Here is a 25,611-nt window from a genome sequence, read left to right on the forward strand (position 1 = left end):
CAAATGTACAAATTATAAAATGTTTGACTCTTTCTCACACGTCAACAAGACTGAATCAATACCATGAGCTAAGATTTTCAATTATTAGCTATTACTACAGACTGTTTAATAAGTGTTGTTAGTTTAATGTGAACTTTTAACTTTACTTTACTAACGTTGGCTAACTCCCTCCTCTTTAGTCATTTAGTTGAATCTGAACTTTTGACTTTGCTTTACTAACGTTGGCTAACTCCCTCCTCTTTAGTCATCTCATTTCATCTTCAGCCTCTTATCCGGGGTCGGGTCGTGGGGGCAGCAGCTTTAGCAGGGGACCCCAAACTTCCCTTTCCCGGGCCTCATTAACCAGCTCTAACTGGGGGATCCTGAGGCTTTCCCAGGCGTTTAGTTTAGCTGAACCTTTGAGTTTACTTTACTAACGTTAGCTAACTCCTTCCTCTTTAGTCATTTAGTTTACTCTGAACTTTGACTTTGCTAACGTTAGCTAACTCCCTCCTCTTTAGTCATTTAGTTTAATCTGAACGTTTGACTTTGACTTTACTAACGTTAGCTAACTCCCTCCTCTTTAGTCATTTAGTTTAATCTGAACTTTTAACTTTACTTTACTAACGTTAGCTAACTCCCTCCTCTTTAGTCATTTAGTTTACTCTGAACTTTGATTTTACTAACGTTAGCTAACTCCCTCCTCTTTAGTCATTTAGTTTAATCTGACCTTTTGACTTTGCTAACGTTAGCTAACTCCCTCCTCTTTACTCATTTAATTTAATCTGAACTTTACTTTACTAACGTTAGCTAACTCCCTCCTCTTTAGTCATTTAGTTTAATCTGAACGTTTGATTTTGCTAACGTTAGCTAACTCCCTCCTCTTTAGTCATTTAGTTTAATCTGAACTTTTGACTTTGCTAACGTTAGCTAACTCCCTCCTCTTTAGTCATTTAGTTTAATCTGAACTTTTGACTTTACTAACGTTAGCGATCTCCCTCCTCTTCTTTATTTCCTTGCTTTGGTTCCTTTCGTTCTTCTTCTTCCTTGCGTTTTCTGTTGGACGCTCCGTTCGTTTCCATGGTTTCTCACGCTGGTTTCGCTGCAAACTGCGCACGGCCAATGGGCGTATGAAACGTCACCACGTAGCATTACGGCACAGCGTTCATGGGAAATATAGGAATTACTGCCAGGGGGATAAATGACCAAGAACAGAGCCTTGTATCATGCATGTAACGCCTCATATTGTACATCACCAGCTCGTAAGTTGTTATAAACACCTGCCAAAATTAATTTTAACCTGCATTCGGCGGGTGTTAATTCAGAACCCTGTGTGCATGTGCAAAGGGCTTTCGCGGTTGGCCCTGAAGTGAACGAACAAGAGACTTGTGCTGTCGTCTGTTCCTCTTGTGACCGTATGAGGCTCGCTCGCATCTCTGCAGTTTCCTTGTGCCTCACCAGCTCTGTCAACTTTGTGATTAATTACCTTAAAACCCCCCAGGGAGTGACATAAATAACTAACAGCTCTCTTACATTCAGCAACATTGTTAGCACTTTTCAAAAGTGCCTTAATTAAAATCGTATTCAAAAGCCATTTTCAAGGTTTCATTTCTTTTTTTTTCTCAAGTCTTAACATAGAAACATCTCAACCGCCAATTACTTTATAATCTTTTTTTGGAGAATTGATTATTTGCTCCCTTGTGAGGAGGGAAACGTTTAAAGAACAGCGTGCAGAAGAGAAGAAAAACACATGTTCAACGAATTAAAAACACGCTCGGCTAAAATAATTCATCATGTTTTGAGGTCTTTTGTTGGATCAGAAGAAATAAAAAGGGAAAGCTGTTCTCGGAGTGAGTGGAGTTGGTAGATTAAACACGAGGGCACACGCGAGCATAAGTCACATTTTAAAACAAGTTTTTTTCCCAGTGTCCTCGCGCAAATGAGACACAGCTTCTAGCTTTTGTGTTCAGAGTAATAAGGCACATTTCTAATCCACTAACTGTGCTTTCTTGTGTGCACTCATGCTTTTAATGAAGGCTGGAGTATTCCTCCTCCTCCTCATTTGGATAATAATACAGTGGAGTCGGCTGTTCTGGCAAAACAGAAGAACTTGAGCTCTGAGGCGAGAAATCTTGAAGAGAAAAATCTTTCATCTGCACTGGTTGAACATACAAAAATAGAAGGAACATGAGAACGAGCCTCTGACGAAGGCGCGTACAAATAAAAGCATCCTGTAGAGCCTGAGAGGAAACAGGAGGAGAGGGATTGATGACTGTTCTCGCTTCAGACGGTTTTTATCTGTGACTCACGAGAGCTCTGCTGCGACAGCGTCGGCTCCCACCAGACTCCGACGTTTCTGATGTGCAGGTTTCAAGTTATTTTCGGCCCCTTTTTTTGTCGAGATGAAAGTTCAAATATGTTAATGTCACGTGGCGAGGACGGAGTCACGCGTGAAGCACAGTTCGTTGAGTTTTTCACCGCAAACTCACGCTGCGGACACACGCCAGCGAGATTTGTAGGTTCTGATTATTTTCAGCCTTTTTTTTTCAAGATAAAACTTCAAATTAGGGCAATTGTGGTGGTTAGCACTGTCGCCTCACAGCGAGAGGGTTTCTGGTTCGAATCCCGGCTGGGGCCCTTCTGTGTGGAGTTTGCATGTTGTCCCCGTGTCTGCGTGGGTTTTCTCCGGGTTCTCCGGTTTCCTCCCACAGTCCAAAGACGTGCAGGTGTTCGGTTCATTGGTGACTCTACGTTGTCCGTAGGTGTGAATGGTTGTCTGTCTCTGTTCGTCTCTGTGTCCTGTGATAGACTGGCGTCCTGTCCAGGGTACCCCGCCTCACGCCCGATGTCAGCTGAGATCGGCTCCAGCCATCAGCGAACCCAACAGGGACAAGAGGTCGAAGATGAATGAAAATGTCGGGAAGCTAATAGATAGTGTACAGAAAATGTTATGAACATTACCCACTAAAGGCAGATGCATTCCAGTCCGGTTCAAAAACGTATGTGTAACTAAAGCGTGGTGAATGTTTCTCGCGCTCGTGTTAAGACGTGAATGTTTTCTCTCGTTGGTTAAATATTGAGAGCTGACATGAAACTCGTGCCGTGTTTAATTTATAACCATTTAACTGAAACTGAACTCCTTAACCTTAACCCAAGTGCTCAAACTCAACCCCGCGTTGGTACGAGTGCGCGCAAACGAGGCTCTTGAGGCCATGTTTGTGTGTGTGTGTGTCCGTGAGTGTAAAGGGGACAGACAGGCTGCCACTCACTCTCTATCTATGATTGTATTTTAAAAAGGGCACGCTGTCTAGAAATGAAGGGCACCCTTATAGCAGGCGGCCCGCGCAGGCCTCCCTGAAGCCCACAGCTCCGGCCGACTCCGGCTGGCCTTTTCCCTCAAGGCTGCTCCTATAAACTGTGAAGGTGAGAGCTGCATTAGTCTATTACACACGTGACCTCTCTGCAAACTCTCCTGTCCTTGAGATCTTTTGATCGTCCCACACCTCCTCCAAAGTCTTTTCCTTTTACACTAAAAGGCTTTGCTCATACAAAGGCACATTTGCATCTGAGCGTGGTGCGCGGTGTTTTTTCCTCTTTAAAACTCTATTTGTATTCCATGGCCCCATTCGAATGGCATTCACATCACAGGAGGATAGGGGAATAAAATGTTCTATGTGCCCCTCTGTAATCTAACTCAGTGTTCCGGACAGCATTACCATGAAATATGGTCCGTAATAGACTTGGACATCGTGCCAGTATCTGTCTGAAGCTGACATTACAGCACATTGGATGAGCTTTAACGGGGCCCTGCCCTCCTGATGGCTTTCATTTTTCCCCCTGTCCTCAAATCGGTTCCCAGAGACACCTAAATGTTGATGTCAGCATGTTTCCGTCAGATTAGCGAAAACATTTTTAAATGTTAAATCGCCCCGACTCCCCTTGAGAAAGTAAGGGTCTCACTCTTCTCCCACTTTTAAATGTCAGATCCCCATGTGGTTGCACGCTTGTAACTGCCTGTTTATTAAATATATTACATTAAAGCTCTGTGTTTACTTAGAAACCTCACAGGCGGATAAATCCACACACTTACTGGTACCCTGAACACTTCTCTCATAGCCGAGTGCAAGCCTCTGTTGTGACTACAGTCGTCACGTACGGGGAAATTATCTGTAGAGATTAAAGTGAAGACTACAGAGAGCAAAAAGGTTTATTTCTGCTGTTAAATTGGGCGTTTTAACACGGGGTCTGGGGACATTTGTTCACTTCTGGAGCCTGCTTCAAGAACGAAGAACTGCGGGTTTTTGTCACTTACACGGACTTTTCCCCCGGAGATTACGACTTGACTTGAACTCAATGCAAAAGATTCATGCAGTAATGTCTGATCCAATCCAAAGACATGCACGTGTGAGGTTAATTGATAACTCTAAAAATTGCCTGTAGGTGTGAATCTGAGTGTGGATGGTTGTCTGTCTCTGTTCCTCTCTATGTGTCCTGTGATAGACTGGCGTCCTGTCCAGGGTGGACCCCGCCTCACTCCCGGTGTCAGCTGGGATCGGCTCCAGCCCCCCCACGACCCCGACAGGGACAAGCCGTTGAAGATGAATGAATGAATTAATGTTGTCATGGAGATATGACCTAAACACACAGACGAAAATGGCCGATTTAACATGGGGGTCAATGAGAAACTGCTCTATTATGCAAACTACTCCTAGTGGACACTCGTTGAAGTGCACTTTTTGGCACTTCCTGATTGGATCAGCCAGAAGGTCACTGTGCGGGGGGCTTGTGTCCATATTCTCTCCTTTAACATGTGAATTTATTGTGTTTTTGGGGGAATCTGTTCACACTGATGTTGACTAATACAAATACATTTAGTGAGAAAAAGAAAACATTCAACTAAAATTAAAGTAAGATTCTGTCCTTTGAACAAATGCAGTTGTTGATCCATGTTGTAAAGTGTGTTGAGAGACCTTGATCTGACACGTTTCCACTGCTTATGTTCATATTTTATTGTGAATAATCTCAAAAACCCACTGCAGGAGCGCTCAGCACTGACTGTGTCCCTGTAGCTGTACTTCATTAGGAACAGCTAATCCTTTCACGGCAGCCAGGGCATTTTCTACCATCCTCTCCACGGTGTTCCTTGCTGTGTTGTAGGTATTGATGCCGATGTGCGGGGTGATCAGCACATTAGGCAGGCTGAGGAGTGGATGATCCCTGCACAGATGAAGCAGAGGGGCTGTCAACGAGTGAGCAATGAGTAATATATTATTAATAAATCACTGGAGTGAGAATGTGATTGTGTTCTTGATTGGTCTGAGAGTGCGGACCTTGGTAAAGGCTCAGGATGAGTCACATCTAATGCAGCTGCACAAATCGTTCCGGACCGGAGAGCTCTGACGAGGGCATCTTGGTTCACAACTCGTCCTGAGACGTGAAAGGAGCGTCATTGTCAGTTTGAACCAGTAATCATCGCAGCCTGGGGAACGTATTGTTCTCACCTCTGCTGATGTTGACCAGCGTAGCTGTGGGTTTCATCAGGGACAGCTCCCTGTGGCCGATGAGTCCCGTTGTGTCTGAGGTCAGTTTGACAGCTATCACGACAAAGTCCGCCCTCTTCAGCAGGTCGTCCAGGCTCTCACAGTAACGGGCTCCAACTGCCTGCTCTTCAACGACGCTCCTGTGTAGAAGTAGAAATGAACGAATGCATTTCTTCAGTGCATCCTGTCTTTCAAGGGAGGATTTGCTTGTTTGGAAGAAAACAGAAAAGCAAACGTGGCTTTGAATGTTTCAGCCGATTGAATGAGCGTCACTACCATCAGTGTGACGTGGAACAACCCTGCTCTACCTCCTAGTTGGCTCAGAAGGCCTTTATCACCAGGGTTCCTACAGCTTAAGGCAAGTTAAGACTTTTTTAATGCCACCTTGAATGAAATTTAAAACCAATTTCACATCAAACAAAAATGAAAAAACTACTAAAATCTACTCTGTGCGTCCCCGGTCGCAATCACGCGTCTGTTTTGTTGGTTTCCCTATCGTGACCTCCGATAGGGACAAGCGGTTGAAGATGAATGAATCAATAGATAATACATTTATATTTTCGACTAATTACTGCAGAAAAGTATGACCCCGACCCCGGGATAAGCGGTTGAAGATGAATGAATGAATGAATGATATATTTCATCTGGTGAAATAAATACATAAAGTACCCGACTTAACTTGAGTCACACATTGATTAATGATCATTTTCCAGATGTTTAAATTGTTACGGTCAAATTGACCCCGAGAATAAATGGTGTAAGTGAAATCTGAGGGCAACAGGAGGGTTAAAGTGAAAGCAGAATAAAACAATAAAGAGCAGAGACTTTGTCAGACTGATTCATTGCTTTAATATAGTTTATTTAAAGGCAGGCATTACTTGATTCATTTTTTATTTTATTTATTTAAAGTCTATTTGACAGTGGACACAGACGATAAATGAACTCTGGAGGAAAATTAGCTTTTAAAGGCAAATGCATCGAAGTCTCCGGGCAGGTGAAAAACACAAGCGGCATTTACGTCACATATGGTGAGAATGACATGTACAGTACGCAATCACAGGCTTCATATGGAATAATAAACACCTGGGGAAGTTCGAACACAAAGTGGTTTTTGTGGAGTGTGCACATTTTGTAGATCTTCAGGGAAAGACGCCCCCCCCCCCCCCTCGTTGAAGTAATTACTTGTAATTCAAGGTTCTGTAAATCTAACGCATTATTCACTGTTTCTGTAGCTGTGTACTGGATATGGAGGCAGCCGTGTTCCACCCAAAGGGACCTCCGATGACAAATGAAGCCGTCACTGAAGAACCAAAAACTGCCTTTTCACCCTCCAAGACACTGCATGCATAATATGCATGAACAAGTAACACTATAATACATTACATTATCAAGCCAAGTGTCCGTTATCTCATCTCATCTTCAGCCTCTTATCTGGGGTCGGGTCTCGGGGGCAGCAGCTTTAGCAGGGGACCCCAAACTTCCCTTCCCCGGGCCACATTAACCAGCTCTAACTGGGGGTTCCTGAGGCGTTCCCAGGCCAGTGTGGAGATCTAATCTCTCCACCTGGTCCTGGGTCTTCCCCGAGGCCTCCTCCCAGCTGGACGTGCCTGGAACACCTCCCTAGGGAGGCGCCCAGGGTTCATCCTTACCAGATGATCCTGAACCACCTCAACTGGCTCCATTCAACACAAAGGAGCAGCGGCTCTACTCCGAGTTCCTCACGGATGCTGAACTTCTCCCCCTCTCTCTAAGGGAGACTCCAGACCCCCTCCTGAGGAAACACATTTCGGCCGCTTGTACCCGTGACCTCGTTCTCTCGGTCAGCTTTCATGACCACAGGTGAGGGTAGGAACCAGGATTGACCGGTAGATTGAGAGCTTTGCCTTCCTCCTTTTCGTCACAACAGCTCAATCCAGGCTCCACCTCTGCCTCACAGACTCCGTCAGTGGCGTGTTGCTGCTGCCATCGTCACTGTGTGCAAATCCAGTTTTAATGCAGTTGGTTCTGCAGGTTCAGAAGCTGTGGTGCATCACATTGCACAGTGGTACAAAGATGAGTGTGTCTTAATCATTTTTAAACAGGTTGTAATAGTCTTTTATACAGTCCTGTGTAGTTTGTGCCTGTCGGAGGGCTGCGTAGTCGCACGTAGAGAGAAAAAAATAGACATGTAAAAATAGCGTCGAGCTGCGCGTCACCTGCAGCTTCAGCGGCCCACGTAACAGCTTGACTTGGATATAATGGACCCTCTGCTGGCTCTCCATGGACTTCTGGGTTATGTCACGGAGACCGGTGCCGCCACCACCACCGCTATTTAACACAGCAGCAGAAGGTCTGTCTGTCCGTCTGTCAGTCAGTCCACCACTTTGCTCTGGACTGAAATACATCAACACACTCTGGCAGAATTTGTTCAGACCTTCATGGTTCACAGAGGATGAGGCCTCGCGACTACCCCCCCTCCCTCAGACGCCGCTACGAAGCTCACACAAGTACGATGTCTTCATAATTACTGCATGGGTTGCCATTAAAATGCCAAACCCCCCGTTGGTTACCACCTGCGACGAGGGAGGAAACTGAGCAGGGAATACTCCGTTGCAGGGGGAGCAGCTCCACGGGAGCAGCTCTACAGGAGCGCGGCCTGGATTTGAGGTTTAATGAAGGGAACGTGTTGTTTCATTATGTCAGTTACCTTATCGAGGATGGTTCGTCCTCACCCATTACCCGGAGGCATCAAACACATTAGAGCTGCTCAAACACTCTGGTGTTTGTCAAAGACGTGGAGAGGGCAGAGATGACGTCAATAAAATACATGTAATGATGTTTGATTGGCTTCTGTGAACAATGCGGCGTGCACTTGTTGATCCCCATCCTCACGGGTTAAAGGAGCCGCCCTCTGCTGCTTAATTCTCTTGTTCTCCTAAGGGTCAATTTGACCCCATTTAACAGTTAAAATCTCTAAATAACGACATCTTTTTTTATTTTTTTGCTTTATATTTATGACTTTTCCTCATTTTATGGGGACAACTCATAAAAAACCTAAATTTGTCATGATTATATATATTTTTATTGTTCTTATCGTACATGTACTTGTGGCATCGGTGTTCCTTTGGGTCAGTTTGATCATCTGGATGATTTAATCATTATTATTATTGTTTATTTCACAATTCAAATATTATATGAGGTCAAATTCATGCTGCTGTCCTTGATAACGGACGTTACTTTCATTCCAGATGTTACAAATAACACAAAATAGCATTAAAATAACAGAGTTACTTTAAAACACACACACAGAAATCCCTCCATGCAGTTTAACATCAGTGATATTTTTCATTTTTTTAAATAAATACATAAAGTACCCGACTTCACTTGAGTCACACATTGATTAGGATCATTTTTGAGGTGTTTAACGGTCAAATTGACCCCTAGAATAAATGGTGTTAGTCAAATTTGAGGGCAACAGGAGGGTTAAGTTGGTGCATTCCCGCGTCGCTTGTGAATGTGGGCGGAGGAGCGGCGGTGGAATAATGCAGAGTTCCCGCAGCACAACACTACACACAGATGTCACAGTGTTGCATCATTGAGATTCCCAATTAGGGATTTTTTAAACACCCGTTTTTCTAAGAGTCACTCAAATCACCTCTCATTAATCACACAGATATTAATTATGAATAATACTAGCGAGACATTATGACTGCTTAGCATATAAATGAAAATGGCTGCAAATGAGATTCATAAAAGTGCGTGTAAGCTAGCAGTTAAACGGCGCTCTCCTCCATCTCTCCTCCTCTTCCTCCTCCACACCTGTCTGTTCCTCTTCTCTCGTCTCTCTCTATGGTTCTCTAATCTTTCACTCCTTCACCCGTCTTGTCCTCCCTCCTGTCTTCGGCTCGTCGTCACTAAAAGTAATGCACGCAGGCGATAAGTGGGATAAAAGAGCGACAGAGTCCGCGTAGGGAGGAGGTCTGTGTCGACAGACGGAGGACACTAACACACGACCTTCACCTGGAGACTCTTGTTTGTGTCCCAGGTGAAAGAACATGTGAAGAATGTGAGAATAGAAAGATTAAAATGTGTTTTTTGGGGATTAATAAACCAACAGAATACTTTAAAATGAAATATTTAACATCTAAAGAGTTAACTTACTTTGCTGGGCGACTTTTTATTCTCACGCCAGGTTTGTAAGTTCTTAGCAACTATATTTATTTATTTATTTATTTATGTAAAGATGATTGTTGTGTGTGGCTTTTTATGCCTTTATTTCTTAGTACAGCATAAGATTAACATTACAGGGGACATTATTTGTGAGTTATTCAGGAGGAAATGTATTGAATGAAGCGTTATATGACTTTAAAACTGTTCTGTAACTTTTTCACCCAGTTCTGGAAATTAAATACTTAAAGTCCCCCTCCTCTGTTTTTATTCTGTTCCTGTCTTGGAGTCTAAATAACTTCACTTACCAATCTGATACACCTGCTGGTCGCTGATTTTAGTGTAAATACATATCTGACGCAGGATTCAGGACGTCAAAACTACAACTTAGTTGCAGATCACCAACATTAGCTCCATGGGCGTGCAGCTGCGGGTTCGTCCATCCACCTGCGGGGCTCCACGCGTCGTACCAGGAGTCAGCAATCCGCCCCACCGCCTCCTGTCCAAAACCACTACAAACAGATGCAAAATGACTAAAAATAGATGTGAAACAACCACAAAAGATTCAAAATGTACAAAAAATAGATGCGAAACAACCACAAAAAGATGCTAAATAACCAAAAATAGATGCAAAACCACCACAAAAGATGCTAAATGACTAAAAATAGATGTGAAACGACCACAAAAGATACAAAAATAGATGCAAAACCACCACAAAAGATACAAAAATAGATGCAAAACCACCACAAAAGATGCAAAATGACTAAAAATAGATGTGAAACGACCAAAAAAGATGACACAGGAGTCTTGTCGGTCCTGATTCCTTTCATGTTTGACTCCTAATTCTTTCTCAGTGGGCTTTCTATGGTTCTTACCCTATTTATTATGCAGCTCTTTGATAACAGCAAGTGTTGCTGATGGGGGGGGGACATTTCCATATCCCTCCCAGTTATAATATGGAGGGGAAATATGAGTGCACGGCGCACTAATGGTCTTGTCTGGAATCTGCAGACACACTGTACATTTGGACCATAAAATCTGAAAAACTCCATTTGCCGTTCCCCCGCTGCTAAAGCCCCGCTGAGCTGACACGCTTTTTCATTTTCACTAATGAAAAGTAAAAGGAACGACGTGCCGTATGGATTTTAAATTCAAGCAGCTTTGCAAAAAAAACGACGAACAGGCGAACGGATTTAAAAGAGCTGCGTCGAAAAGTTGCCTTTTGTGCATCGCCACTTAAAAAAGCACTTCATTTAAACCCTCACTATAAAGCTGAAGGAGGTAACCTTAAAGAAACACTGTTGTATTTGATGAAACTGACGGATAATCTGTGACAACATCACGTTCCTCTGCCTCCACCTGGTGCTGCTAATGTCATCCGCTAGTTTCCACCGGGCCCAAAGGAAAAAACAGCCAATCAAAGGCGAGCCGTCTCTGGTTGTGTTTATTTTAATGTGCATTTTTGGATCAACTGAGGGCGCACTCACACTGTCCTTCTGGCCGGGGCCAAAACCGTTTTTTCAGCTAAAGCCTACTAACTTTAAGCAGTGTGAGTGCAACCGAAAAAGGTGTGCTTTAGCAGAGCCGTTTGCACATGTACGAGCACGAGCGTGCGCACGTGTACGAGCACGAGCACGCGCCCACGGCAGTAGCGTTATGACCGCCTGTTCGGACATGTAAATAGAAGGACGGACCATGCGCGGACATTTAACAACAACAACAATGGCGGTGAAAGGTTCACGTTGGTGTGATGCGGAGGTGGAGTGTTTACTGCAGATTTGGTCGATGAAAAGATTCAAAAACAGTCGACAAGACGCACAAAAACTCTGAGGTCTACGGAAAGATTTGTAAACAAAGCCACACACACGCGATCAATGCGTGTGATGTGTTACGGCGTGATGTCGTATAGGCAGCAAGAAGCATTGGCCGGCCCTGGCAGTGTGAGTACAAACCGGGCTGGAGGGGGGGACAAGGACCCTAAAGCACAGGTCGCGGTGCGGAAGGACAGTGTGAGTGCGCCCTGAGTCACCAAACTGTGAACCGAGCGTGACTGCAGCGCTACACGAGTCAGAGGGAATCCACTTCTTCGACTCCACTTTCCCGAGTTGAAGAAAAGGTTACTTTTGCGTTGAGTTCACTCTTGTTTTTACAGCAGCGGGGGAACTTGTGCGTCTCAAAGTTGAACCGGCTTTCCTTTACGATATACATACCTTTCATGAGCCCAGAAGAACACTATCAAAGCGCCGCTCGCCGTCTCTACTCTACAGTACCTCGCGTTGCTTCTGCAGAAAAAGAAGCTTTGGAGGTAAAAAAAATCCCACTGGAAACTGCAGGGTTTAGTCGTGTCTTTATTGAATTTGCCTCAGACCTTTTGTAAAATGAATTAAAAGGAATCAACAGGAGCAGCTCCTCTGTGGAGACGTTTACCTCAATAGTTGCTGTAAAGGCAAATCAAAGTTACAGGAACAATAGCTCCTGCACACACACACACACACACGCCGACTCTGGGGATCAGCTGCTCTCAAATCAGTTTGTAACACTTTGATAAACATCGGAAGAAGACAAACCGCTGGTGTTTAGTGTTGGAATTATTAAAAGGGTTTTATATTTATAGCCACGCTAGCAGAAAAGTCTCGACGACTGCTGCTTGGATTGCTATTCAGTCTGAAGTGTAGCTCTCCGCGGAGCACAGAAGAGGAATCCTAACCCCCCTTTCACATGTGCACGGGAACCTGGACGTATCGAGGCATCGCCCAGAGGAGCCGTACGTTGAGACGCAAATGTCGGAATCAGCTGGATCGGTCAAGTTTGTATGATTACGCAAACAATTCACATATCTTATGAAATATGAAGTTCTATTTAACGCTGTGGAACTGCTATAAAGCTACTGTTGCATTAAGTTTAGGCGCCATAACGACGCGGTTAAGATTACAAAAAAAGGTTGTGGTTTGGTTCAGTACTTCCCGTACACTGACCCTCAATTCAATTCAATTACATTTTATTTACAGTGCCAAATCATAACAAAAGTTATCTCAGGACACTTTACAGAGTAGGTAAAGACCACACTCTATGACTTATTTATGATTTACAGAGACCCAACAATTCCCCCGTAGAGTACGGTGGCAACGAAAACCTTCCCTATAACAGACAGGAACGTCAGACAGACCCAGCTCTGTGGAGGACGCACATCTGTCTGCACCGGAGAGAGGAAGAAAAGGAGAGAGAGAGAGAGAGAGAAGACAGACAGATGGACAGAGAGAGACAAAGACAGAGACAAAGACAGAGGCAGACACACTTCCAGTAACTATAATAATATCTATAGTAATGTGAATATGACTCTTTATTCACATTACAGTCAAGATAATGCAAAACCTGTAGGTGTCAGTGTATAGAGAAGCTCAATGATCCATGATCACCACAGCCAAGTGAAAATGGCAACACAGGTCGCACCAATGACGCAGGTGCACATTCTGGGGCAGATTGTGACATCCTCTGCATGAAACTCTGTTTTTCTCTGTTTACATGCAACCAGAGTTTCAAAATCTCCACTCTGGCCGGAGTTTTTAAGAAACAACCGTTTTCAAGGGCGAATTCTTCGTTTTGCGTGTAAACGAAGGGCACAAACGCAGGGAAATGTCTCTGTTTTTGTGTATGTGTAAACAGGGCTTCAGTCTGGTTATAACTGATATAATATATTATCTAAATAATTCAATAACATAAAGGGAAGTTTGGGGTCCCCTGCTAAAGCTGCGGCCCCTGTGACCCCACCCCGGATAAGAGGTTGAAGATGAGACGAGATGTATTTGGTTAGGTGTGAAAGTCAAAAGGCAGGTGAGTGTGTGTGCAGGAATCAAGCCATGTCTGCCATGAGCAGTGGCCCAGTAGATACACATCCACCGCCAGAGCATCAAAAGGGTTTTTTTCTGTGTATGTAGGAGGGATGTTTAAAGGAGGTATGCGCTGCCGAGGGTGTTGTGAATGGGCGAGCAGCGTTTCTCCTTTTAGCTCTTTCTTTTTAAAGCATATGAAGAGGGAAAGATCAGCGAGGGCTGAACTGAACACCACTCTTTAGTATATTTCTTGCACATCTCATCAGCCGGAGAGCGAGCGCTCGGTGGTGAAAAGGCTGCGTTAAAAAAAAAAAAAAGGTCAGGATACTTCTTTGAGGTCAAGTTGCGGAAAATACTGTAAAAATATTTTAATGTCATCTCATTGAATTCCCATTTCTTGACCGTATAATACGCTTCTACACTACACTGCGCTTCTCATCACCTCGGCGCCACTTCCTATTTAAAATATTCATTTGAATCACTGAGAGATTTCTGCTCTGTTTGGCCAATATTGACCTCAGGAGTTGATATTAACACCACATCAGCGCTGTTATATGGACCTAATAGGACCCGGGCTGATGATGAACGAGCACTGCGCTGACCTATAAGGGGTCGGACACACTGGAGAGTCTAGGACAGGAGAGAGGAAGCTAACCTTTCAGCTCATTTACTGTAGCTTAAGGCTGCTTTCACCCCGATTCTGTTGCATTCATTTATCCATAAGTATGATAAAGTGTTTTTTTTTTACGACAGGTTTTCCATAAATGAATAACTTTTAAAAACCGCCCGCTGATCGTAAAAAAAGGAGTTAAAACAAAAGGTGTTGGGCTTGTGTTGTGTCCTTCTCCGTGTCCCCCATCTTTTACAGCACACACATTTTTATTGCCCCTGCTTTTACCTGCACCTCGTTATTTATGACATGAGGTCCAGCTGCCAAAAGCACAGGCGAGTGCAACAGCCAGACACACTATAAAGGAGTGAGCACAACATCCAGTTACAATGCAACATGAGAAAACAGTTACAATGCATGCACCGACCTTTTCAGTGAGAGACTTTAGGAGCAACCACACTGTTCAAGAGCGATGTCCTAAATGATCCTTCAGTAATCAATTCTGACAATTCAGGAAGACGTTTCACCTCTCATCCAAGAGGCTTCATCAGTTCATGTACGCATCTGACCAGGCTGGGACTGGACCAGGACCAGGACCAGGCTGGGACTGGACCAGGACCAGGCTGGGACTGGTCCAACTAGCTGGTGTGAGATCCAGGTATTTAACCTCTCACAAGGGCGATGATGTCACTGGGACCCTTTGTGCTCCAAGTGCCAACGACCGTCATTAGAGTGACAGTCGTTAGTGGGCGGTTGGTTTCGACTTTGTTAGTGCTCTATTGAGTCTGAACGACAGTCGTTGGGGTCACAGGAGGCCATTTGTGAACAGTTGTTCTTTGAGGTTAGATTGTTGAATCTCCTGGGAAGGGTCTTCCTAGACAAATAACCAAGTCCAGTTGCTTTGGACCGAAGTTGCTTTGGGGATAACGACGACCTGGACACATGAGAACATTCACAGGTTCGAGGTTTATAGTATCACACGCAACATATCAGCAAGTACAATGAGTGCTGTATGAGAAGAAATGTTGTGTATGTTTCTTAGGGCACACTCACACTGTCCTTCCGCACCGGGCCAAAACAGGTTTTTCAGCTAAAGCCTAGTACGTTTAAGCAGTGTGAGTGCACCCGTTCCGCGCATAACTGCGGACAGCGGGCCGTCCATGCGCCTGTTCGGACACAGATATTAGAAGGAGGGACCATGCGCAGACATTTAACAACAACAACAATGGCGGTGAAAGGTTCACGTTGGTGTGATGCGGAGGTGGAGTGTTTACTGCAGATTTGGTCGATGAAAAGATTCAAAAACAGTCGACAAGACGCACAAAAACTCCGAGGTCTACGGAAAGATCTGGAAACAAAGCCACGCATCGCCATGACGTCATCAATGCGTGTGACGTGTTACGGCGTGATGACGTATAGGCAGCAAGAAGCATTCTCCGAGGCCCAGGTAGTGTGAGTACAAACGGGCCTGGAGGGGGGGACAAGGACCCTAAAGCACGGGGCACGGGACGGAGGCACAGTGTGAGTGCGCCCTAAGTGAGCTCTTTGCAAAGACACAAAACTGATCACTCAGGATTAAGTGGGTCATCGTACGCGCTCATATAAGATGGAGGTTGCTCTCTGATCACGGTTGCAGAAAAAAACCTGTCTGAAAAAGTCTGTTCCACTGCAAAAATCAGAGTTCACTTTAAATTCATGATATTTTCAGGGGAACCGTGAGGCTGAACTAAACCTGTCTGCAAAAATGACTCCGAGTAAGAATGCTTTTTATGAAAGAGGAGGGACAGACCTGCGAGTGTCTGTCGAGAGTCTGGTTTGACAGAGAGAGAGAAAAGGGATCAAAGTCCTCTAATGTGTTTCACAGAGAAATCCAGGCTGAATCGATTCGGCCGCCAGTTTTCACACCAAACAACTGGGTTATTCTTTAGGGTCTGTTTATACAGTTTGAGGTGTGACAGAACAAAAACAACTGGCTCCAGAGTGCTGCTTTCATTTCAGCAAAGAGGATAGATGAAATAAATATCGTTGTAGCGATCAATGGGTATCGATCGATCCCAAGAAATGCCTTTATTTCAGACATAGTATGGACCTAAGTGGAAAACAGTGCGTTGTTAATGGAGAGAAATAGGAGACGGTGCTGCATGAAGCTGCTTTCAGCGTTGGTTTTTTTTGGTTAAATGAAACAGGAAATACAATAGACAAGAGCTTTAATGGTTGTGGTTAAAGCCAGTATTGAATGTCACACATCAAAATGAGTCCAGCTTTATCCGGTTTTGTTGGAGGAGAGGTCAACGACCAATAGGATCGACGCGTGCTCACACCTAAATGTAGGTTGATCACTCCCAAAACACATATGACTGGCTTTTAAACACCCGACCCCAATACATGAGATACAACGTGTTAATTGTCACTCTTATACATGGATGGATTACTGAACGGCCCAACCAAGCACAGGCCCAGGGGCCCTGGCTCATGAGATGTTGTTGAAAACAGAAAACACAAAATGGTCACAAGGAGACACAAATGATGACAAAGACATGCAAAATAAATTCAAATATATCTAAAATAACCACAGAGAAACAAAACGACATCATAGAAATGTAAAATGTTTAAAAAAAGATGCAAGAACATCACAGAAAGATGCAAAATGACTAAAAATAAATGCAAAACCACCACAAAAAGTTGCAAAATGACTAAAAATAAATGCAAACCATCACAAAAAGATGCAAAATGACTAAAAATAGATGCAAAACCACCACAAAAAGATGCAAAATGACTGAAAATAGATGCAAAACCACCATAAAAAGATGCAAAATGACTTAAAATAGATGCAAAATGACTAAAAATAAATGCAAACCATCACAAAAAGATGCAAAATGACTAAAAATAGATGCAAAACCACCACAAAAAGATCCAAAATGATGAGAATTAAATGCAAACCATCACAAAAAGATGCAAAATGACTTAAAAACACCGAAGTCACACAATAACACAAACTCACTGACTGATTGAGGCCGCGGTAGACCAGCAACTTGGGATACTGTGAGGTGAAATTACAGATTATGTCAAAAGAGTCTGGCGGCTTTGACAAGAGTATAGATAGTTCGGGGATGCAAAACAACTCAAAATAGATGCAAAACTACCACAAAAAGATCCAAAATGACTAAAAATAGATGCAAAATAACTACCAAAAGACTAAACAGAGGCATTAAACCACCACGGAGATGCAAAACTAAAGTAGATGCAAAACGACTACAAAGGGATTCAGATTCAGATTTTAAAAAAGACGTAATGTAACTATAAAGGGACTCAACATGACACGATGAGGGCCTCTTACATGTCTGTCCCCAGGGGCCCATCGTCTCATAATACAACCCAACTTTAAAAAATCCAAACTCTTCTTCTGAGTCTTATTTAAACCCTGTGGAAAAAGTGTGGCTATTGGATAGAAATCTCTGAAACAGGTCAGTGACTTCAGACCTTTCTCTAAAGAGGTCTTATTTGTTCTCCGTCTTCCCCTGCGACAGCCTGTGAAGCCAAAGTCTCAGAAAAAGAAAGATGTCCTCCGCGGTGGGGGCTCCTTCCAGAGGTCCTGACTGAAGCCAGTCACTTTCACTGGCGCTGCCTCCTTGAAATCTAATTTCATGCTGCTCTCCCCGTACACCATCCCCTGGTTACGCTACTGATCTAATATCTCAGCCGTTGGATTGATTTACATTGCTACAGCATCTGTTTGGAAGGCTTCTGTGTTAATGTTACAGTCCTTTTATTGTAATAACCGAACTAATGTCCATGCTTCTTTTATTAACGTTGGCGGAGGACAGTTGAATAATTGTCTGTAGCATAAGAAACGGTCTTAGATGCCATCTTTACTGTTCAGAAAGAAAGAACAACGTATGGTTTAGTCTCGTTATACCTCTGTTGGAAACTTAGCACTGAGGTTAGCGATAGCACAAGAAAAAAATAGGATTCCTTTGAAACGTAGTTGAAAATGCAGTTTGGTTGTTTGGGAACGTTGTTTTTAGGAGACCAGGCAGGTTTGTAACTTTATAAGACTTGGGCGGTGTGACGGCGTCGCTCCACTGCATTGAGATGTGAATGGAAACACATTCAACATGCTAACACACATTTGACAGCATCACCGGGACGAAGGGAAAACACCCTGGAGCCTAACTCCCCGCTGCTCTCAGACATTGAAATGCTGTCAGATTTGACGTCATACATGAGCATTTTGTTTTTGAAAGTCTTTGTAATTGTTTAGCATCTTTTTGTGGTGGTTTTGCATCTATTTTTAGTCATTTTGCATCTGTTTGTGCTGGTTTTGCATCTATTTTTAGTCATTTTGGATCTTTTTGTGGTTGTTTTGCATCTATTTTTAGTCATTTTGCATCTGTTTGTGGTGGTTTTGCATCTATTTTGAGTTATTTTGGATCTTTTTGTGGTGGTTTTGCGTCAATTTTTAGTTATTTTGCATCTTTTTGTGGTGGTTTTGCATCTATTTTTAGTCATTTTGCATCTGTTTGTGCTGGTTTTGCATCTATTTTTAGTCATTTTGGATCTTTTTGTGGTTGTTTTGCATCTATTTTAAGTCATTTTGCATCTTTTTGTGGTGGTTTTGCATCTATTTTTAGTCATTTTACATCTTTTTTGAGTTATTTTGCATCCCTGATCTGAAGCCATTATCTATACTCTCCTCAAAGCCACCAGTCATTTCACCTTACAGTATCACAAGTTGCTGGTCTACCGCTGCCTCAATCAGTTAGTGAGTTTGTGTCATTGTGTGACTTCTGTGTTTTTAAGGGTTAGAAACTAACTAACTAAACTAACATACTAAATAACAGATTGAGGCAGAAGTCGACCGGTTACTCCTTTTTGCTGTGAGGTACTATTTTGTCATTGGAGTCTGGTGGCTTTGAAGAGAATCTATAACAGCTTTGGTTTCCTCGTGTGTAAACTCAAACAGGGCCGTGTGACACCAAGGTAAAGCCACAGAAATATTATATATATATATATTTGTAGGTAGACTATGGATGAGTTACTCATACAACCCCACTTCCAAACACCAGAACTCTCCCTAGAATATAAAATCTGACTCTATAACATCCCAGAAAAATTGTAAAACATCATTAAAAATGTAAACACCGATTGATATTTGTTTTGCTGTCCATGTGTCACTCGTCCATGTTTTAAAGCCGAGTCTCTTTCCTTCCTGAGCGTCACTGCAGCTCAGAATAACATGACGCGACTTTGAGGGGTAATTGGATATAAAAAATATACCATCTGGTGCCTTTTATTGGATAAAAAAAATCCACACTGATAAATATTGTATGATAATTATAAAGGCAACAGAGAAGACCTCATCGGGTATTCACCTATTTCTGTCTCGTCTGTACTTTGGCAGTCTGACAGTACTTTTTTTTTTACTGTGTGGATTTGTGCATCACATATTCATGACGGTTTGTTCATCATCAAACAAAAAAGGATAAAAAATACTCTCTATATTTAATCATCTCCCACACAGATCAGGATCTTTGGCTCAATGTGAAAAGACAAAATACGCGAAACGACTGGCCAGTGCCGGGGTTTCTGATGTGTTGTCATGAACGGTGCGGGGAGATAACAACAAAGGGACTGGACCCAAATGCAGACACGGACACGGGGCAAGAGTACAAACACATATTTAATAAACACGACAGAAACAGTGAAGACTAGACGGTCGAGGGGAAACGACGGACGGTCAGGAAACAGGACGAGGAAACAGGAACGGGGAAACGACGGACGATCAGGGAACAGGAAACGACGGATGGTCAGAGAACAGGAACAAGGAAACGACGGACGGTTAGGGAACAGGAAATGACGGACGGTTAGAGAACAGGAACAAGGAAACGACGGACGGTCAAAGAACAGGAACAAGGAAACGACGGACGGTCAGAGAACAGGAAACGACGGACGGTCAAAGAACAGGAACAAGGAAACGACGGACGGTCAGGGAACAGGAAACGAAAACAGGAACGAGGAAACGACGGACGATCAGGGAACAGGACGAGGAAACAGGAACGAGGAAATGGCCGACGATCAGGGAAAAGGACACGGAAACAGGAACGCGGGAACTACGGAAAGAAACAAAAACAACAAAGATTAACAAACACCACGAAGCGCAAAACCTGGACGAAAGAGAAACGGGAGCCAATCCGACGCAGAGTTTACCAAGGGAAGGATAACAGCGGTCCGGCGCTGCATGCCTGTCAGCTCTGGGTCTTTAAACTCCTCATTTTAACGCGATGCGATAAATGAAAAAAAATTATCGATATTCGCGTCCAATGCCTCAAATGTGCGAGTTTTAAATATCAAACTTTTCAGCTGAATCGTGTGACGCTGTGGCGTGTCAGCCAATCAGCACTGAGATTGCGTTGAGAGTCATAACATCCAGGGGATCAGGACAGCCGCCATTGTTGCAGTTCTTGACTACATCAAGAAAACCGGACTGTATGTAGTCCAGAAGAAGAAGAAGAAGAAGAAAGCCGTCATTGCAGAGTGAAGCGTATCCCCGTCTGATCTACAGGAGAGCCGCGGAGGCAGGTCAGCGCCCTCTACAGGTGCGGAGGTTAAATGACTGACGGCCTGATCTCACTGCAACACAACGGCTCTTTTGAGAGCCACACACTTCACCTGAGAGCTCATTTCTGTTCTGTTTAAGCATTCAGATGCCGGGTTAGCACTAGCATAACTTCCCATTTAGCACAACAGCGGAGTTTAGCTGCAGGCAGCTAGACGCCGGCTTCTGCCCAACTGCCTCGACTATGATCGAACAGTGCGTTACTCGCTTTTCTTGCAACTTCATCGCGTGCTGCGTGATCACAGCTTACGACAGAGCAGGGTGAGAGAGAGCTGCAGGAAGACGTCTCACTCTGCTTCAATTTTCTTTACTTTTTTTGCTTTTTAATGACCGCATCTTTAACAGAGCCCGTTGCTAAGCAGTTTTCTGTTTTCCAGGGCGTCCAATTAGCCTCACTGAAGCCAGACTGTTCAGGAGCGAGGGGCCTGTAACATGAAGTAAAGATCAATGCAGCGCAGTAACAGTTTAATATTGCTTTCAATATAATGATCTGATTTTTGCTCAAGCATCAGAAATGTGTAAATAGGCATTATAGCTCGGTCACATGATCTCTTACGGTTGTTAACTTCAAACATCGACAGTCGTGTTAATTAATTGGACGCCTTTTGCCGACATTATGAAGTGAACTGCTCTGACACCCAGGGGCGAGGCAAACCATATCGAGTTTTGTTTATTATGTCAGGAGCCATTAATTTGCTGCCAGCTTCATATTGAATATGTTATCAGAAACCTGGCAGGCGAGTGAGCGCGAAGTCAAAATGAGCCAATTTTAATAGTGTTTGGCAGGAGGAGTCTGATTTCACTGCTCACTGGGCTTTTGTCTTAGCGGGAATCTCTGAAATGAATGTGTGCGACCCCATTCTCTCGTGTGGTGTTTGCACCTGTACCTTCATTTTATCTGCAGCGCTTTCATTAGTGCTCCGCGATGCAGAACCGCAATGGGCGTTGTGTAATTCTCTGTTTTCTGACGAGGGAAGCTCATTGTCTCTCGACATGCCGCGTGTCCGAGGCGAACGCTTTTCATTTTAAAATAACAACCTTGACTCCAGCTCTGCAGCCACGAGCCGCTCTCTCACACACACACACTCTCTTACGTTTTGTTGGGAAAAGGTGGAAGGAGGTTAATGAGATGCCGGCATTTCAAGGGAACATGTTCTTAACTAATTCTTGCTTTTGTTCAGTTGTTTGTACTTTTATTTCTACACAAAAAGATCCAGATTGCTGCCTGCAACTCGCAAAAAGAAACAGAGAGAAGCAAAATTGGCTTCATATGACTGTCTTGGATTGGTAAAGAGATACTTTACCCTGTTTAATGCATGTGTAGCAATGTGGGCATTGAGTTCAGATGAACGGATGACGTGTTTTGTGGATTTTGACCACAATGCCGTCACTGCCATGACACAGACCTGCACTGAATTGGGTAAAGTATCTCTATAACTACATGTGGGTAAATAACACCGAGAGACTGGACCCAAATGCACGGGGTAAAAGTACAAACAAAACATCATCATTCATTCATTCATCTTCTTGTCCCTGTCGGGGTCACGGGGGATTTGGGCCAATCCCAGCGGACATCGGGCGTGAGGCGGGGTCCACCCTGGACAGGACGCCAGTCTATCACAGGACACATAGAGACGAACAGAGACAGACAACCATTCACACCTACGGGTGATTTAGAGTCATCAATGAACCTGACACCTGCACGTCTTAGGACCCAGGGAACACAGGACCGGGGGAACATAGGACCCGGGGAACACAGGACCCAGGAAGAAAGGACCAAGGGAACACAAGACCCGGCAAACATAGGATCCGGGGAACGTAGGACCCGGGGAACGTAGGACCCGGGGAACACAGGACCCGGGGAACATAGGACCCGGGGAACACAGGACCCGGGGAATATAGGACCCGGGGAACACAGGACCCGGGGAACACAGGACCCGGGGGAACACAGGACCCGGGGAAAATAGGACCCGGGGAACATAGGACCCGGGGAACACAGGACCCGGGGAATATAGGACCCGGGGAACACAGGACCCGGGGAACACAGGACCCGGGGGAACACAGGACCCGGGGAAAATAGGACCCGGGGAACATAGGACCCAGGGAACATTGGACCCATAGGATCCAGGGAACATAGGACCCGGGGAACACAGGACCCAGCGAACATAGGACCAAGGGAACACAGGACCCAGGGAACACAGGACCCGGGGAACACAGGACCCGGGGAACATAGGGATGACCCCCTTTATCACCTTTACATTTCAGAAACTTTTAATGGCAGTGAGAACGTTTAGTTTATTTCCAGGCGTATATTTTCCCACTTTTATAAAGATCCTTTCATAAGCAAGTTGTTGATCTCACCTCTCACTATCAGACCTGATGATTACTGTAGTCTGATAATTACGTGGCTTCTAACGAGGATACCTGCGAACTGTTAACGAGCTGCCAGACGCGGGAGAGGGTGATAATAAGCTGCACATTTACTTGGACTAGTCAGGAGTCTTTATTGCTCTGTGTTTCATATTCAATCAGTGACACATGATTTTAAACTCTTAATTTGGATACGGCAACTTAGCTACTATCGTATTTATATCAAGAATTCACTGACAGAGATGCGAAAAAAGCCCAAAACCCGATAAAGCCAATCACAGTTTCATAAACACGGCTCAAGATCTACGGTCACATCGTCCCAACCCAAAGATCGAGATCTGACTGTTCCTGTGAAACCACAAAGAGAGGGGGAAACGACATAAAAGCAACATTATTAACGTAAAGGATGTGTCGGCCGACAAGGTAGGGAAAGCATTTTAGAATAATAATAATTATGTTATTTACTGTTAACATTATTACAAATGTGTTGGTATGTGTTCAGTGACACGTGGATTTTAAGTGTTACTGCAACATCACAGTGAGGACTCAGATTTTTCTTTACTTTTAAAAGCAAAAATTATTTAAAAAGGTAGATATAATATCAAGCGCCACACGGTGGTGTAGTGGTTAGCGCTGTGGAGAAGGTTCCAGGTTCGAATCCCGGCTGGGGCCCTTCTGTGTGGAGTTTGCATGTTGTCCCCGTGTCTGCGTGGGTTTTCTCCGGGTTCTCTGGTTTCCTCCCACAGTCCAAAGACGTGCAGGTGTTCGGTTCATTGATGACTCTAAATCACCCGTAGGTGTGAATGGTTGTCTGTCTCTGTTCGTCTCTATGTGTCCTGTGATAGACTGGCGTCCTGTCCAGGGTGGACCCCGCCTCATTCCCAATGTCAGCTGGGATCGGCTCCAGCCCCCCGCGACACCGACAGGGACAAGCAGTTGAAGATGAATGAATGAATGAATGTTATTTACTATTAACATTATTACAAATGTGTTCAGTGACATTTTGCAGGTAGGTCGTTAATAAAAAAAAAAATCAAATTGTCTTTTTTTCTTGTTGATCACACTTGAGGATGACAGGAGGGTTAAAATTTAGATATAATATCAAGACACGTGCACACCAAACCACTCACTGTGTCACTGACTTTGAGCCGGCGTCACCAGACAGCTGCTAAAAAGATTTATTTCACTCCACGGGTGATAAAGAAATTGTGCGATGGACCCACAAAAGGAGTCGTTTTTTCTTTAATTCATGAATGAACCCGAGAATGAAGCGTGCTATTGACAGCCAAGCGTTTCCTTCTAATAGAATTCCCAGTGATCTACAATTCATGAACATTCATTAAAAGAGCTTCTGCAAAGTTTGGATTTGTGAAATATGCAAAGTCGTCTGTTGGAAAAAAGGGTTCGCTTGATGTCAGAGAACTAGGAGAAGTTGATATCTTAAAAAAGCAGACGTCGGACTGGACCCCCGACCCCGAAAATACACATGTGATGCAGTTTGGAGACTCCGCTTTGACGAATGAAGATCTCTGTTCGTTCATATGAATCCGACTCTGTGCCTAAAGTTTAATATAGGAGAATTTGTCCGCACCAGTTAACGTCATCCATCTTGACTGGACACCGTGTTCCCACTCAGCACTTGTGTTGCAAAATGAAAATGGATGTCAACAAGGATTTTAAATTTAACCCGCAGCACTTGTCCCCCGCTTCCACAACGACCTCCTACTTTCGAAAACATAAAAGGTTTCCCTTTTCGTCGCAGCACCTCTTCTGTCTCTTTCTCTCTGGGAGCAGAACAAGCACAAACACATTAATGCTGACTGTTATGATCATTGTACTGTGCAAAGCAATCTGCTGCGGGCCTGGAGAAAGCAGAAACAAACACAGCGACTGTTTGTCTTTCTATATATGTCTGTACGGACCGTGGCAGGATAAATCTTTCAGAGGACCCTGGGGTAAAAATATGCTGCAGGAGGCGGGAGCGTGTGCAAACCAGAGATCAAACAGTCCTCTGCAACAACACTTTGTGATTACACACAGCTTATTGAATTACCTAATGCCACATCTGAGCACAATATCAACATAAAGGCATAACTAGGCACTTGGACACAGGACTACATTAGCTCATGGCTCTTCACACCGGGAGTTGGCGCAGCAGACATTGCTCCAGGTGCTGGTGCCGTTTCCTGCGTTGACATAGCTGGTTTAAAAGTGATGGTTTCCCCCTTTAGCATTACAAGCTAATGCTAGCTTACAGCTTTGTCAGAAAGGTGTAACCGTGCTGATCAAGACGGGTTTGGGCGACTGAAATGTTACAAATAACTTGGATGAAGTGAAAACACACTGAGAGGGTCAAAGTCCTGATACTTAACATCTAAAAACAAGTCCGGCACTATCTTAATTTACACAGAGCTGTGGATACACATTAATTAACCTCTACCCTGTTGCTAGCATGACGAGGGAGCATATCTATGTTTCCAACTTTGTATGTGACCGAAAAAAAGGTTGGATGCAGTAAAG

The 25,611-nt window shown here is 44.0% G+C and overlaps 1 protein-coding gene across 1 annotated transcript; it reads right to left on the reverse strand.

The window, feature by feature from the left end:
- Positions 1-5,024: 5,024 nt before the first annotated feature.
- LOC310952476 (glyoxylate/hydroxypyruvate reductase B-like) lies at positions 5,025-8,234 on the reverse strand (the record flags this gene model as incomplete). The annotated part of the gene is made up of 4 exons (XM_083921092.1): positions 5,025-5,196; positions 5,310-5,406; positions 5,481-5,659; positions 8,206-8,234. The coding sequence occupies 4 exons, from the start codon at positions 8,232-8,234 to the stop codon at positions 5,025-5,027; spliced, it is 477 nt and encodes a 158-aa protein (XP_083777218.1).
- Between the last annotated feature and the right edge of the window lie 17,377 nt (positions 8,235-25,611).

Source organism: Echiichthys vipera (assembly GCF_963691815.1).
Source record: "Echiichthys vipera genome assembly, chromosome: 10".
In the NCBI taxonomy this organism is placed as follows: domain Eukaryota; kingdom Metazoa; phylum Chordata; class Actinopteri; order Perciformes; family Trachinidae; genus Echiichthys; species Echiichthys vipera.